The sequence below is a fragment of the Dasypus novemcinctus genome, chromosome 2 (genome assembly GCF_030445035.2).
Source record: "Dasypus novemcinctus isolate mDasNov1 chromosome 2, mDasNov1.1.hap2, whole genome shotgun sequence".
Lineage (NCBI taxonomy): Eukaryota > Metazoa > Chordata > Mammalia > Cingulata > Dasypodidae > Dasypus > Dasypus novemcinctus.
The window spans coordinates 80,247,080-80,263,824 of record NC_080674.1 but is presented as its reverse complement, the minus strand read 5'-3'; the positions used below and the strand labels follow the sequence as shown (position 1 = coordinate 80,263,824).

The 16,745-nt window shown below is 38.3% G+C and overlaps 1 protein-coding gene across 4 annotated transcripts in view; it reads left to right on the top strand.

The window, feature by feature from the left end:
• Positions 1–16,745, top strand: part of ARSB (arylsulfatase B) — a 344,495-nt gene that overhangs the window by 84,376 nt on the left and 243,374 nt on the right. For all 4 annotated transcript variants that reach the window (XM_058275266.2, XM_058275258.2, XM_004449669.4 and 1 more), the window contains one exon: positions 12,540–12,783. In XM_058275266.2, coding sequence (XP_058131249.1) covers positions 12,540–12,783 — 244 coding nt within the window. The remainder of the gene's footprint in view (positions 1–12,539; positions 12,784–16,745) is intronic.

Genomic DNA, 16,745 nt, shown 5'->3' with positions numbered 1-16,745 from the left:
TTCATTCATGCTGTAGCAGGCATAAAAAATTCACTCCTTTAATGGCTGAATTCCATTGTATGTATATACCACATGTTGTTTATTCATCGGTTAATAGTTATTTGGGCTTTAATTTTGAAGTTCCATTTATCTATTATTTTTTCCTTTATTACTTGTGCTTTTTGTATAATGTCTAAGAAACCATTACCTACCACAATGTTCTGAAGATGTTTCTTCCCTATATTTTCTTCTAAGAGGTTTATCATTTTCGTTCTTATATTTAGGTCTGCGATTCATTTTGAATTAATATTTGTGTAGGGTATGAGGTAGCAGTCAGCTTCTGTTCCTTTATGTATGGCGTTCCAATTCTCCCAGCACCATTTGTTGAAGAGACTTTGTGGTCTACTTTTTAAAATGTTTTTTTTCTTTTTTAAAGGAGTTGTGAGTTTGCAGAACATTCATCCATAAAAAAAGGATTCCCATACACCACTCTACCAACAACAACTTGTATTACAATTGATGATAGCACGTTTTTATAATTGCTTTTAATTGGTTTAACTTAGGAGTCACTGTGTTGTGTAGTTCTATGTGTTTTTTTTTAACTTTTTATTCTGTTACCATGTACACAATCTGACATAGCCCCTTTTAATCATATTAAGATATATATATATATTTCATTGCTGTTAATTGTGTTCACAATGTTGTACTACTATCACCACCATCCATTACTAAACATTTCCATCATTCCAAATAGGAACTCTTTACATAACCCTCAATTTCCCATTCCTTATCCCCATTTTGTCTTCTGTTAACCAGTATTCTAAATTCTGACTCTATGAGTTTGCTTCTTCTAATTATTTCAAATCAGTGCTGTCACACAATATTTGTCCTTTTTTGTCTGGCTTATTTCATTCAACATCATGTCTTTAAGGTTCATCCCTGTTGTCACATGTATCAGGACTTCTTTTTTTTTTTTTCCATTGTATGCAATACCGCATTTTATTTATCTATTCATGGGTTGGTTGATGGACATTTGAGTTGCTTCTATCTTTTGGCAATTGTGAGTAATGCTGCTTTGAACATCAGTGTGCAAATATCTGTTCCAGTCTCTGCTTTCAGGTCTTTTGGGTATAAACCTAGTAGTGGGATTACCAGGTCATTTGGTAGTTCTACTTAGCTTTCTGAGGAGCTACCAAACTGTCTTCCCAACAGCTGCATCATTTTACTTTGCCACCAACAATGACTGAGTGATTCTGTTTCTCTGCATCCTCTCCAACACTTGTTATTTTCCTTTTTTTAAAAAAAAAAAAAATAGTGGTCATTCTAATTGGTGTGAAATGTATCATTGTGGGTCTGATTGCACTTCCCTGATGGCTAATCATGATGAGCATCTTTTCATGTGCATTCTGGCCAATTGTATATCTTATTTGGAGAGATGTCTGTTCAGTTCTTTTGCCCATTTTTAAGTTGGGTTGTTTGTCTTTTTGTTGAACATTTGGGGGCTTGCTTTATATATTCTGGAAATTAATCCTTTGTCGGACATATGGTTCCCAAATATTTTTCCCATTGTGTAGGCTGTCGTTTTACTTTCATGATAAATTCCTTTGAGGAACAAACATTTTTCATTATGATGAGGTCCCATTTATCTGTATTTTTCCTGTTGCCTGTGCTTTGGGTGTAAAGTCTAAGAAACCATTGCCTAATGTAAGATCCTGAAGATGCTTTCCTACGTTTTCTTTCAGGCATTTTATAGTTCTAGCTCTTATATTAAGGTCTTTGATCCATTTTGAGTTAACTTTTGCATATGGTATGAGTCTGGTTTACTTTTAAAATTCATATATTTTCTACTTCTTCCCTCACTCTTAGGCTGCCAGCTATCTCTCTAGAGGCCATCTCCAGTCGTATGCACTTTCCTACTTTGCAGATACTAGTCTGCTATGATACAGGACATACTATCAGAATATGTCTAACCATTGATACTGTTAGAATTGTGTCTAACAGTAAACAGTCCTTGAGCTAGGACCTGATTGCATGAACATCTACTACGGTTCCTCATGGACATTTTTTTATTAGTTTGATTATTAGTTCTGTTTTTGTTGTTGTTGTTTCATGGTTTATGGCTATTCATATGTTGAGATACTGATGAACCTTTCTCACTCAACATCCCTTTGGTCTCTTGCTAAAATGCCTTCATTTAGTCACCTGCCTTTCATTAGGCAGAGACACAGGCTGCTTTCCAGGTTCCCTTCTCCAGCCTTCTTCACTCCCCAACAGCTGGCAGCTGGCTTCACTTGCTCGGGATGTTCAGCGTCACTCAGGTTTCGTCCTCATCCCACTGTGCACACCCTGGTGCCCAGCCCCTGGGGACTCACAGGGTCTGTGGGCTCACTCATTTTCCTCCGTGTTTATTTTACCCTGGATTTTGAGCAAATGTCATTTGCAGAACCTTTTCTTACACCTTTATTAAGAATACATTCAATACTTGAAATTCTTTTAACAAACTTCTTAATATTTAGATGCATTGAGTTATTTTTGTTTCTGGTATTAAGCGTTTCACTCTTCTATTGTTCTTTGAAGAGAATTGTGCTAATTAAAGTTCTTGTGACTTGTGTTTGTCGCTCCCACCATGAGACACCCTTACACCAGTAAGATCTTTTACCATTTGGCAAAACTTCAGAGGAGAAACAAAACTTCTGGAGAAACAAAAACCTCTGTCATTCACTTTGGTTCATTGATTTTTCTGAGTCATCCTAAAAGCATATCTTATTACTTACTAAGTAGGAATTTCAGTAAAATGTTGTTTTTGCTTCCAGGACAAATTCAGAACATTTAGCTTTTTATGTATTTGGACACATAAAGAAAATTGTTGATCCTTGCCCAAATAGAATGTGTTACCTTTCTCTGGCTTAACACTCTCTGATAAAGTCAATGACTTGAATTCCCATCTCTCTCAGCATACCAGCAGTTAGTATACCTGTTATTTTGGAAACACAATTCTACTTTTTTCTGTCTGCTGATGGTATTTTCACTTCTCTCCTGCTGTCCTTGAACCTGCTAGATTCTCTATCACTTGTGTGATACTTCCCTAATCTACTACTTCTTAATTGGAATTTCTTAAAGATAAACAGCAGTCTCATAAAAATTATCTGGGTATATTATAGGGGTTTCAGGTTTGGAAGGGGAGCCACATAATCTGTGAGTAAATTATAATACCCCCCAGGGTGCCAAAACAAAAAACACCTGTAGTTTGTGTTGAAATGCTGAAATTCGTACCTTCATTTGTAAAAACCACCAAGCATTCTTTCAAGATCAAACTGCAGGGAAAACCAGGAGGTTTTAGTTGTAAAAAGGGTGAAACAATCATTTGGTATTTTTGCTTGCCCTAAATAGCCCAAACATAGGGCTTCTGTGCTATTGTTAGGGGGATCCAGAATATGGAGATTAAACTCAGCATTGCTCATGCCTCCCAAGAGAGAGCAACTTACATTTGGTACTTACTTTGAAAATTTCATCTAAGAGTCTCTAAGATATGTGACTATCTCAGCTTTCAGTGACAAAAAAAAAAAGTTTAGTTGTTTGCTGACCAATATGTAATAAATTTGGATATTTTTTTCAGTTCCTAGTTCCATTTTGCCTTTTAGAGACCAAATTTTTCAGTTCTTTCAACAGACTTTTGAATTTTTTAATCCTTAATAAATGTTAAAGGAGAGAGAAAATCCCATTGGTATCTGATCATTCTAAGCAATAACATTAGCTCCATTAAAATGAGGAAATCTTTTATAACAACCATTTATAATCTTTTCTTGTTTTAATCTGCATCGATTCCAGGTTTGTCCTTTCCCCGGCACCCATCTTCCTTTATCTTCACCTCTTCTGGTGGCTACACCAGTCTTTTGGTGTCTGGCTGCCAATTCCATTCCATCAGAATCCTTCTAATGCTAACTCAGCAGGAACACTCCCCTTGCTAGTGCTTTAAATCAAGATGTAAAATCAGATTAGTGTCCAACTGTGAGTAAAGTGCTAATCTGTCCTGAATGCTGCAAACCATTTTAAAGGCACTGGTGAAATATAGTGTTGCAGGAACACCCCTACAAATATTTAAATGACTATTTGAGCAAATACTCATTTTCTGATGTTTAATTTGAATCACAGACTATGGCTATTGTGCCTCTTTCTTTGCTAGCTGGTACGCTCTATTTAAACTCATGGAAGCAGAATGTAGTCATCCTGGCTCTGCCCCAATAATAACAAAACCTTTAACAATTCATTGTGTTTCTATGACTGAAGAAATTATCTACAGAGTAAAGAGTGCAGCCTAAGAGAGCTCTGTGCTTAGGATACTTTCCTCTTACCAACATGGTATTTTAGAGAGTGACTCTGATACCTAAACCTAGTATATATTTAGTAAATACACAGATAAGCATCTGATTTACTCTGTATACTTTGATGCTTCTGCTGTTGAGTATCACAAATAAAAGTAGCTAATATTTTTGACTCAGTGCTGATTTTATGCCAGGCACTATATTAAGATAGATATTATTGTTATCCTTGTTTCTCTAATGCAGAAACCTAAACTCAAAAGATTGAGTAACTTACATGAATTTACAGCTTTAACTCCTGCCACATGTGTGTCAATGAAATATGCATGTGGCTATTGAGGACGACAGAGAAAAGTGATGACTAAACGCTATTGATTGTACACTTTAGGTGGATTGTATGGCTTATGAATGTTTCAATAAAATTGATAATTAAAAAATGGAAAAAAGGACGTGAATAGAAATTTCTCCAAGGAAAAATATACAAATGGCTGACAAGCATACAAGAAGATGCTCATTATCATAGCCATTAGGGAAATGCAAATCAAAACCACAGTGAGCTACCACTCATACCCACTAGGATGGCTATTGTTTTTTAAAAATGGGAAATAAGTGGTGGAGAGGATGCAGAGAAATTGGAATTCTAGAGCATTGTTGGTGGGAATGTAAAATGGTACAGTCACTGTAGAAAGCAATAAGGCAGGTCCCCAAAAAGTTAAATATAGAATTACCGTATGACTAGCAATTTCACTTCTAGATAAATACCCAAAGAAAGCGAAAATAGGTTCTCAAACAGATACTTGTACACTAATGTGTATAGCAGCATTATTCACAATAGACAAGAGATGGAAATAACCCAAGTGTCCGTCAACAAATGAATGGATAAACAAAATGGGGTATGTATCCACCGTGGCATATTTGGCCATGAGAAAGAATGAAGTTCTGAAGACATTTCACCATGAAGAAGCTTGAAAACATTATCCTCAGTGAAAGCAAGACGCACAAGGACAAATATTGCATGATGTCACTTATAAGGGATGTCTAGAAATAGCAAATCCACAGAGACAGAAAGTGGATTAGATGTTACCAGGAGATGGGGAAAGGGGGAGTGTATATTTCATGGATATGGAATGTGTGTAAATAAAATTAATTTTTTAAAAAGTTTACAGAAGATATGGTATTTAACCTGACACTTAAAATTTAACTTAGGCAGGAAGAAAGGGAAAGGCATTTTAGGCAAGGGACACAGCATTTACAGAGACAAGGTTAGCATGGAAGGGCATGACATATTCTGAACAAGGAGGCGTTAGTTCCATGTGCTTGAAGCACAGGGTGCTTTTTATTGAGGAGTGCAGGAGTTGATGACCAAGAGATTAGGGCCAGACGCGAAGTATTCTGTACATGGGGCTGAAGAGATTGGATGTTTTCCTGAAGGCTTTGGGAGGTAACCAGATTTGTTTAAACAAAGATGGGTCCTGGTTGTTTTTGGACTTTACAAAGACAACTCTGGCAGCACAGGAAGCAGTATGTAAATTACTCTAGGTGAGGAGCCTGCAATCCAGACTCAAGGCAGAGGGACTAAATAGAGGAGATGGATTTGAAACCATTTTAAAGACAGAATTTACACAATTGAATGTCCATTCAATCAGAATGACTGAGTGTGGAGCAGGAGGAAAAGAGATTTGAGAAGATGGTCAGGTTGTAAGTTAAGTATCCAGGTAGATATGTTCTCCCAAATCTTTTTTGTAGGAAACAATTGAATGTGTCTGACCCTTTAGATGACTACGAAGACATGTGTTAACTCTCCAAAAGATTTTTGTATTTTACAAATTAAGGAAATTAATCCAAAAGTGTCAACTATCAGCAAGTAGGTACTTTTTTTGCACAAAGGTTTCTCTTTGTTTCCTACTCATGTTTTCTCACGTTTCCTACTCATCTGACATACTCATGGTCAGAGGAAAGTCCGGGCCCTGCTGCAGGTTTGTTGGAGGCTTCTTTGCTTTTTTTTCCATGATCCCTTATTTAGCTGAGGAGGGTGTTCTGAGAAAGCCGAGTTTGAAGGATCCATTGGGGTGGCAAGGTAGAGATATATGCTGACAGTTCAGGGCAGCCTTCCACAGTCAATTGTTTAAATTGTTTGGGGAGTAGTCCTTAAAACGTAAATGTTGTTGAAATGGTTTCATCTTAATTTTTATCAGCTGGATATGGATGAGGCTTCAATGTGGTATACTTAATGTTTTTGTTCAGATCTTTGGCTAGCTGATGTTTTTCCATGTCTTTTTGACAGTTATTTTTGTTCAATAATGAATTATAAAGTGAGGGTTACAGTCTGTATATGACAGCATTTATTTTATTTTGACATTTCTTTTCTAGACAGCAACGGTTTTATAATTATGTTTTCCCTCTGCCAAAACATTGCTGAAAAACTGTTTCCCTGAAAAAATGTTTCATAGCTTCCTTTATTATTCAAAGTCATCTTATTTTGATTTGGAAATTTTAAACAAGTCAGTCAGGAAATTAAACAAGAAAAATTTCTCTGGAAAATGAATTGTTACCAAGAAAAAATATTAACTTCACCGAAAAGAAAAATAGAAGGGAAATAAGAAGATATATGTTTGGAATAGTGGTTGGTCCATTGGGTATTTTTTTTTAAATGTATACTGGACTTAAGCGAGCAATCAATATAGGAAACCCTCTTCTGTCCCTTTTCAGGTGAGCCTATTTTATTCTTGCTATTACTCTAATCAGCTTTATATCAAACTCTTTGAAAAACTCTGGAGATTATACACAAAATCATCAACAGCACCTCATTTCTCACACATTTAACCAACTTAAGCCTGAGTCAATGGATTCTGTCTCTTTGCTGAGTAAGCAGCAACCATCAGCCAGATCCTCACTTTCTTCCATGTGGTTGTGGGAGGCAGGCCATGGCAAAGCTGAGTTTCTAAAACTAATGCTTCCTACTAATTCTGCAGTTGGCTCTATGATGGCGAGTCCAAGAGAAGTTACAGGTGTGTCAACTAGCAGTGCCCTCTCTCTGGACTGTCTTAAAAAATGATGGTAGGAGCCACTTTGAATAACTGATGATAGAATCTCTTAGCATTGCTAATGGAAGAAACGTCACAGTGAGCTAATGGCAAAAACAGTCACACTTACAGCATCAGCACTTCCCTAATAATCTGTGAAAATACCTTCTAGCCCCTACAGTAACAACAGTGGCCAAATTCTCTTTACAGCCCAGAGTATTTTCCTTCCTGAGTCATAACCAAAGAGCCATTTCTTGAATCAAATTCCAGACCCAGTCACTCTTATCTGTATCCTATCCATTTTTATTTCCACCATTGCCAGCATCCAGTATTTCTTTTAATTGAGCACTAACAAATATGTGAAACTGAAGAGCATGTTATATAATATCTCAAAGGACTTTATCTATTTAAAAAGAAGACAATGGGAAGCGTACTTGGCCCAATGGATAGGGCGTCCGCCTACCATATGGGGGTCTGCGGTTCAAATCCTGGGCCTCCTCGACCCGTGTGAAGCTGGCCCACGCGCAGTGCTGATTTGCGCAAGGAGTGCCGTGCCACGCAGGGGTGTCCCCCACGTAGGGGAAACCCACGTGCAAGGAGTGCACCCCGTAAGGAGAGCCGCCCAGCACAAAAGAAAGCACAGCCTGCCCAAGAATGGCATTGCACACACGGAGAGCTGACACAGCAAGATGATGCAACAAAAAGAGACACAGATTCCCAGTGCCACTGATAAGGATAGAAGTGGTCACAGAAGAACACACAGGGAATGGACACAGAGAGAAGACAATGGGGGGGAGGGAGTCGGCGGGGGGGAATGGGAGAGAAATAAATTTTTTAAGAAAAGATAACATAAGACCCTGGAATCTATGAGTATAGAGTTTGTATCATTTATAGCAATCTAGAAAACATTAAATTTTAGTGTTTGTCTCATTCATTCTTGATATCATGGGTAAAGTGTAAATTGATTTCTTTCTCATGCATTTTTTAAAAACATTTATTTATTTATTTATTTCTCTCCCCTCCCCCCCACACCCGGTTGTCTGTTCTCTGTGTCTATTTGCTGCATCTTCTTTGTCCGCTTCTGTTGTTGTCAGCGGCAGGGGAATCTGTGTTTCTTTTCGTTGCGTCATCTTGTTGGGTCAGCTCTCTATGTATGCAGCACCATTCCTGGGCAGGCTGCACTTTCTTTTGCGCTGGGCGGCTCTCCTTACGGGGCGCACTCCTTGCATGTGGGGCTCCCCAATGCGGGGACACACCTGTGTGGCATGGCACTCCTTGCGAACATCAGCACTGCGCATGGGCCAGCTCCACACAGGTCGAGGAGACCGAGGGTTTGAACCGTGGACCTCCCATGTAGTAGATGGATGCCCTAACCACTGGGCCAAGTCCGCCGCCTCTCATGCATTTTTGTATCACATGAACAACACCTTCTAAGTTTAAAAACACCCATAAATTATGGGTGACCAGGGTACTCTGTGAATGGAGTGAATAGAAGAACTTCCCTCTATCTAGAGATGGTGCCCTTTTTTGTTTTGTTTTTTGAATATACATGTCTGCTCAGCTTGAATGTGAAATTATATTCAATAAATTGTCATGGGTGAATGTTTGGGCCTCGAGTTTTTTACCAAGAAAAGATGTAACGAGGTTTAGGAAAAAGTTCTTATAAGTCTGTGATATGAAATGATGACCTTGATTGTCAGCCCATGTGTTGAGGAATTGCTACTTGCCTCTCATCTAGCTTAAGACTCTTCCTCTCCACTACCCTTCATGAAATAACTGTACACTAGGGACTTCAGGAACCTGGAAGGAGCCTGAATTGGAGTCAAACAGCCCTTGTTAGGATCCAGGTAACTTTACCACTTTCTAGCTGTTTGACCTTCCCAAACCTTATTGTATTTTTACCAATAAAATTGTTATAATAATAGATTATTTGGGTGGTAAAAACTAAAAACAGTAACAGCAGTAGCTACATCGTATCAAGCACCCTGCCAAGCAATTTTCATAAATGCTGTGATTTAATTCTCAAGGTGCTAATTATTATCTCCACATTAAAGATGAGGAAACAAAGGGAACGATACTTCCCCTGGTCACAATCCCATGAGTGGGCAGTCAGGCTTAAATTCCAGGTCTGTGAGACTCTAGGCTCTGTGAGGTATAATGTGAATGACTGCCGAGTAATGTCTCGGCTTGGCGGGTGCTTAACAAATGTTAGTTCTCTTTCCTCCCTTGTGCATCCTGTGACATTGGTAGATTTGTGAGTTCTGTATTCAGGTTTTTTTTTGTTGTTGTTGTTGTTGTTATTGTTTTAAAGATATCTAGATCACATAAAATGTTACATTAAAAAATATAGGAAGTTCCCATTTACCACACTCCCCACACCCCTCACTCCTCCCATCAACAACTTCTTTCATTAGTGTGGTATTCACATTGCATTTGACGAATATATTCTGGAGCACTGCTACACAGTATGGATTATAGTTTATGTTGTAGTTTACACTCTCTCCCAGTCCATTCAGTGGGTTATGGCAGGATATATATTGTCCTGCATCTGTCCCTGCAATATCATTCAAGACAACTCCAAGTTGTCAGAATACCCCCATATCACACCTCTTTTTCCAACTCCCTGCCTTCAGCAACTCCCATGGCCACTGTCTCCACATTAATGACATAATTTCTTCCATTGGTAGAGTCACAATAATTCTATAGTAGAATACCAGTAAGTCCACTCTAATCCATATTTTATTCCTCCATCCTGAGGATCCTGGGACGGCGATGCCCACTCCACCTCTAAACTGAGAGGGGGCTTTGATCACCCATGGCTGATGGATGGGATTCTCCTGCTTGCAGTTGTAGACTTGGTTCCCTGATGTGGTGACTGACCATCCTCACCTCCTTGTTAGCAGACCTGGATAAGTCCAATGAACTGGAGAGTAGGTGTTGCAACTCTGCTGAGGCTCAGGGCCCAGCTGGCACGTGGACAGTCTAGAGATTCTAGTTTCCTGAGATACACCAATCCCAGCAGCAATCACAGATTCTGTAAAAGTGACAGAAGAGGCATGTGTAGAGAAGTCATATCTGAGTACAACTCCATCACACTCAGGAGCACAAACTCCAAAGTAGGGCCCACTGGCAAGGTACTGAACTCTAGAGCTATCTGCCATGACTATAGAACCTGTGTGTCTCTGTAGCCCTCAGGAGCACCACTACCTGGGGTTGTATATACTTTGGCTGTCTCTGAGTTCCTGCTGAGACATGTGTAAGCACAACCCCTCTGATGACATCCCAACTCATTTTGAAGTCTCTTAGCCATATAAACTCATTTGTCTTTATCATTTCCCTCTTTTATTCAAGGCCTTTTTCTAGTTGCATCAATAGCCTTGGTTGTAATCCCTCAGCGCCAGGCAGGCTCATCCCCAGGAGTCATGTCCCATGCAGGGGGGTAGGTAATGCATTTACATGCTGAGTTTGGCTTAGAGAGTGGCCACACTTGAGCAATATGGAGCCTCTCAGGAGGTAACTTTTAGGTACCTTGCAGCTCTAGGCCAGGTTGAAATTTTAAGCACACAGGCTCATAAGCCTAGTCATCAGCATCAAGGGCCCAACACTGGACCATCCTTCTTCACTGGTCTTTGCCCTTGCACTTGGAGGCTTGTTGCTGTTCCATTGGGGAATCCATCAGAGCTCCCCAGGATAGGAACTCAGCACTCCCTCAGTTTTCATGTGAAACTCTTCCCACTATGTCACTACCCAATGAACATCTGAACATATCTATATACCCTATATGTATGCCCTGGAAAACTCCCTTCCACCCATGCATCCTCCATCAGTGACATCCCCCAGCAAAGTTCCTCCCCTGGCATAGTTGAAATGATCCAAAACGTCTTAAAAAATGAAGCCAAAACTTCTTAAAAAATGAAGCCAAATTCAATTAATTGGAAAATGAAATAGTAACATAGGTTTAAAGATTAAAAATAAAATACATAATAATTTAGAAAAACTATTCAATTTTATTAGTCTAATATGTTCTACAGAGCAAGTCTGTCCTACTGCCCTCGTGTGGCTCATTTGGATAAGTGTTTTGTTTGTTGTTTTTTGATTGTTTCTTTTTCAACTTTTCACTGAATTATAGTATATATGCAAATAAGTGTTACTTAAAATGTATCTCTAAAGCAAGGGTTCTTAACAAGGGGTCTGTGAACTTGAATTGAAATTAAAAAACATGAATCTTGTGGGGACATGTGGGTATGGGTGTGATATATTTATTAAATAATAGAGAGTATAGTGTGGGCTTAGTAAGTGGTCCATGGTTTTTACCTGATTGACCATGGAACAAAAAAGTTAAGAACCCCTGCTCTAAAATCACCTAAGTGCATGGATAATTTTGGAGCTACTATGACTCCATAACTTCAGTATTAAAGAAATATCACTTTTTATGTTCTGTAGCTCAACTTCATTTCTAACTCTGAGCCCATCTGGCTGGTAAGCTACTTAACTTCAGTCACTTTTGTACCTTTGACTCTTCATCAATATTCGCCATACCCTCTGCTGTCTTGGAAGAGAAACCCTCTCTTTCCTTGCCTTGCCCACAATGAAGCTTAATTTTGCCATCATATCAGGAAGAGAGAAATTTTTCTCATAATTCTTTTTTCTAACTGACTCTCCTATTTACAGCAACATACAGCCCATTGGGGAATCTTCAACTTTCACACTTAAGGAAGACCACCAAGGAATAGAATGCTAAATCAGTTACCAGTTCAAATGTTAGAAAATATTTCTAAAAGGGAAATAAAAATGTCCTCTGTCCCTACTTAGCACTTAGGTCACTAAGTGATGTTATCTCAGAAGTTCCTTTTCCTGTACCAGGAGGGCCTCGGCTTACATGTAGACGCCCTCCTGTGCAATATAAAGTTGCACACATGCATTTGAAACTTGGCTGATTGCCTGGCACAGTAATTTCAATCTGGAAATTTCCTTATTTTTCAGTGGGCCCTATTTGCAGAGAATTTAAAGGTCTTATATCATAACTGTATCATGCTGGACACTGGTCATTTCTGTGTAATAGAAGGTAGTGTGGGATGGGAAAAGGGTAGTTGGTATGGGAGAGGGGAAAGAGGAGTTTTAAATTTTTTCTTACATGGAATGTACAATCAAGGCTTCTGTTCTTAAATCTATTTAGTGGTTAACATTTTCCTCATACCAAGACCTGATTGTGTTTCAGATAATGGAGGGCAGACCTTGGCAGGGGGCAATAACTGGCCCCTTCGAGGAAGAAAATGGACCCTTTGGGAAGGAGGTGTTCGAGGGGTGGGCTTTGTGGCAAGCCCCCTGCTGAAACAGAAGGGTGTGAAAAACCGGGAACTCATCCACATTTCTGACTGGCTGCCAACTCTCGTGAAGCTGGCCGGGGGACAAACAAATGGCACCAAGCCCCTAGATGGCTTCAACGTGTGGAAAACCATCAGGTATCTAGACATCTTTCTCTCTTTCCTCCTAGGACTGAAACTTCTTGAAAAGCTTGACTCTTTTGAGTCAGAATGATAGCTTTTTGTGTTTAAATGATAGTTTGGCTTACAAAGAGATGTTTTTAAAAGGGAAATGCCACTAGAAATATTAGAGTTATATATGTATTTTTAACTTCCAAATTTGAGATTGTGGACCTGTGTTTTGCACGAAAAGCAACGTTGCCCTCAGCCTCTCCCGAAGATCGGTTAAGGGACGGATGCACTTTGAAGTGGAGAAGCTGTGCTAAGAAGGTTTTGTTAGCTTTCTGCAAGGGGTTAGAAGAGCACAGGGCCAGACAGGGTGAAGGAGCTGGAATATGAGTTGAGGAGCAGTTCTCAGGGAATAGATTTGTTTTCATTTATTGGTAATGAGCACCTACTATGTCCCAGCCTCTGTCTAGGTGCCGAGGAATCAGGACTGAACAAGAAGGGCAAGGTCCTGGCTCTCATGGGGCTTATATTCTAGTAGGGGAGAAAGGTAATAAACAAGTAAATATATAGATGAAAAAAAATGGAGATGTATTCCAGGGATCAGGATCACAACTCAGCTGTGGAAACAGTGCTGGCCCTTCTCCTGCCTAGCCCCCACAGTCTAGAACAATGTCCCTCACCACCTGCCGTGGGAGGCACATGCCTGAGAGGGTACCAGGTGATCCCCTGGAGTTCAGGACGAACTCCTGAGACTTCTTCTCATGTTTCATTTTAGTTTACCCTTTTCTTAAATGTATGTTTTATACAGTACATAATATATTGGTAGATAGCACATGCATACAATTTATAAAAAATATACACACATATATATGTATATTGGAAGTATTGTTTTTACTGATGTGTTAATTGTCTAGTGCAAAGTATAGGAAATAAAAATAACCATCCAAATACCTACCTGGAAACATCTAGTGTAAGCATATTGTCACATTTTCTTAGAATTTTTCTTTTCAACGTTTTTGCCTACTCTTTTTCCTCATTTAACATATATCATCGGTTTTTTATCATGTCATCCAAAAAACTCATTGCAACCACTATTTTAAAGACTGTGTATTCTATCATAGGTATATACTTTGATATATTTAATCATTCCCTTAACTTTGATTTTTTTAAGGAATAACACTATAATAAATACTTTGTACATGACTCTGTCTGCACTTTAGATTGTGCCCTTAGACATAAGCATTTGAAATTAAATTATTGAGCTAAAGAGAATGACCATTTAAAAAGCTTTTGATATACATTATAGAATCATTTTATTAAAAGGCTGTTACAATGTACACTTATTCCATTGGTTTATAAGGGTTCTCATCTCCTTTACAGCTTTGACTTTGCATAGTTTAAAAAAATAATCTTTGTTATTATTATAGACAAATAATGATTTTATTTTAACTTGAATTTCTTTGTTATTAAAGAGATTGTTCTTTTAAATGTTTATATTCCAACTCTTGAGAGTTTTTGCTTCATGCATCTTTACATTTACTTAAGCCTCTTGACTGTTGTATTTCTTGCAAGTATTTTTCCTTATTTTCCTTTTAATTTTGTTGATGATGTTTGTGACATGAATGTCTTTCCCATTTTTATTTGTTGTTGAAGTCAGTTTTTCTCTTGCTCTTTTTATTCAGAAAGCCCTTTCTTACCCTGACGTGTACTAAATATGTATCTATATATTTTCTTCTAAATATGTGGTTTTATTTTCTTCCATACAGTTTTTGAATTATTTTGAAATCCTGTGTGTGTGTGTCATGTGTGGTGGATACCTAAATCATAGGGCTTCCCCCCAGCCATTTTTTGATCATTGATCTTTTTGAGACTCTGATGAAAGCTGTCGACTTAAACAGAAAAAAATGTACCTAAACGTGCAAAAATTTATATAGAGTTTATGAAATTGTATTGGAAATTGATTTTCTTCACACATAGAAAAATATGAAAAATATTCTTTATAAACATATGCCTCTCTTGCTCATTTTTATTGCAAAAATTAATATTCATTTCATGAAAACAAGGAAATAAAATTTTCCAACTCAAGTAAAACATGAACTTCAATTCAGCTTCTCCTTAATTATCAAGGTAAAGGCTGTTGAGGTTTATGGTAACATTTGTGTCATGTATGATATCCAGTCAGTTTTGATTTTATTTTCTTTTTTTCAGTGGCAAAAATTTTGTAAGCCCTGACTTTCACGACAGCAAATGAAATCAAAACTCTGCAGCACAATTTGCCAGATGAGGGTAGGCTTGAGTTGAGAAACAGCGCAATTCATTTTAAATAATTTCCTTTGTTCCCAGTTCATTGAGGTTATTATTTTTGGCAAAGGCCAAATCATTGACGTTTGCCCATATTGCCAAATTTTGGATTATAAATCCACGTTTCTATTGTAAGATTATCTTGATCGGAAGTAACCTTTAAGAGTTCAGCACATGCTTGCCTCTGCCTGCAGAGAAACTGGAAAAAGATTGGCCGCCTTTAATTCCAGTTTGCAAAAGGTCTTTCTTCAGGATTAAACAGTTCTCCTGGTGACCCATGCGGGATCACTTTTTCCAGATACACAGTGGGTTATTTCACTCTGTAAGATCATGTCTGCTTTTATTTTTTTTAAGTTTTCTTGAATTATAGTTTTAAATATTAGTTATGTTCCATTTTTTGTTTTTCCTCTTTAGAGACTCCAATGATTTGTATTATTGAATCTCCTTTACATACCTTCGGTCACTATTACTTTCACTCTGATCCTTTTTAACTCTTTATTCTTTATTTTGAATTCATTCTTTTCTCTTTTCATTTCTGTTTTCTGTAGGCTTTCATATATTTTCAGTCTGAGATTTTGTCATTTTCTCAATGTATTTATGGAGTTTGGTGAACTCTTGTTTCACATCTTTCTGCTTATCTATGTCTATTCTAAGTTTTAAAATTTCTGATTCTTGGTGTTTTTTTATATTGACAATTGCTGATTTAATTATATTAAATTCATGTTGAGTTACTATGTAAGAGTTTCCCTCTGCTTTGTGGCTTTTTTCTTCCATAGCGGGGGAATGTTTTCATTTGTCAAAAGTTTTGAATCCTCATTTTCTAATTTTTAAAATTTCTACAGTAACTTTGTATTGTACGTTCTTTCAGTGTTGCCGCTGCTGACATTTATATATGTTGGCTTTTCCTGGACCTGCAATAGCAGGTGATCTGTGAGGGGTAGGATTTGGGTAGTTTTAATTTACTTCTTAGTTCATGTATCTTCTCTTGCTACAGGGAAGTGCAGTTTCTTTAATAAATGCTGTCTCTTTTTAGTCTGCTTACTGAAACAATAGGACCTTGATCTTCAGCCACTCCCTTATTTTCCTCTACCATTAACCATCAGAAGACACCTGTTCCCCAACTGCCCCTCTCTTAGCATTGGTGCCCCTTTTGTCCTGCACATTTTCCAAGCCCCTTTTTTTTGACTCCCCAGTAGCCAGTGCTCTGATCACCAGGTATTGGACCTGTATTAGTATTTTGTCTTTCAGGTTGAGGCCCTGTGGTCTGAGTCCTTTCTCCTCTTGTGTATCCCTTCACCCTGTCTCCATAATCCCAACCTTGACCCTGCCCCAATGTAGGCACCTGCACTGGCTCTTCAGGTCTCAGATGGTTATCTACTCACTCCCCTCAGTTTCTTTCCTAATCACTCTGTATGATTTTTCCCCCAGAGAACATATTCAAAAGTACTACTATTCAATAGTCTTACATCAAGTAACTCAGGCTCTTTTGACTTTTTTACACTGTTAGTTGTCTGCAAGCTGCTTCTGCCTGAAGGGCAATTTCTGGGAGGGTGAGCCATAAAAGATTGTCCTGCTTCAGTCTTTTAGGCTGCCACCTGCTAGATTGACACTGACATACAGCAATCCCAGTATGCACATAAAGGTTACTCTGCTTCCTCAGGAATAGGGCCAGGGACCCACAATGGGAGTGC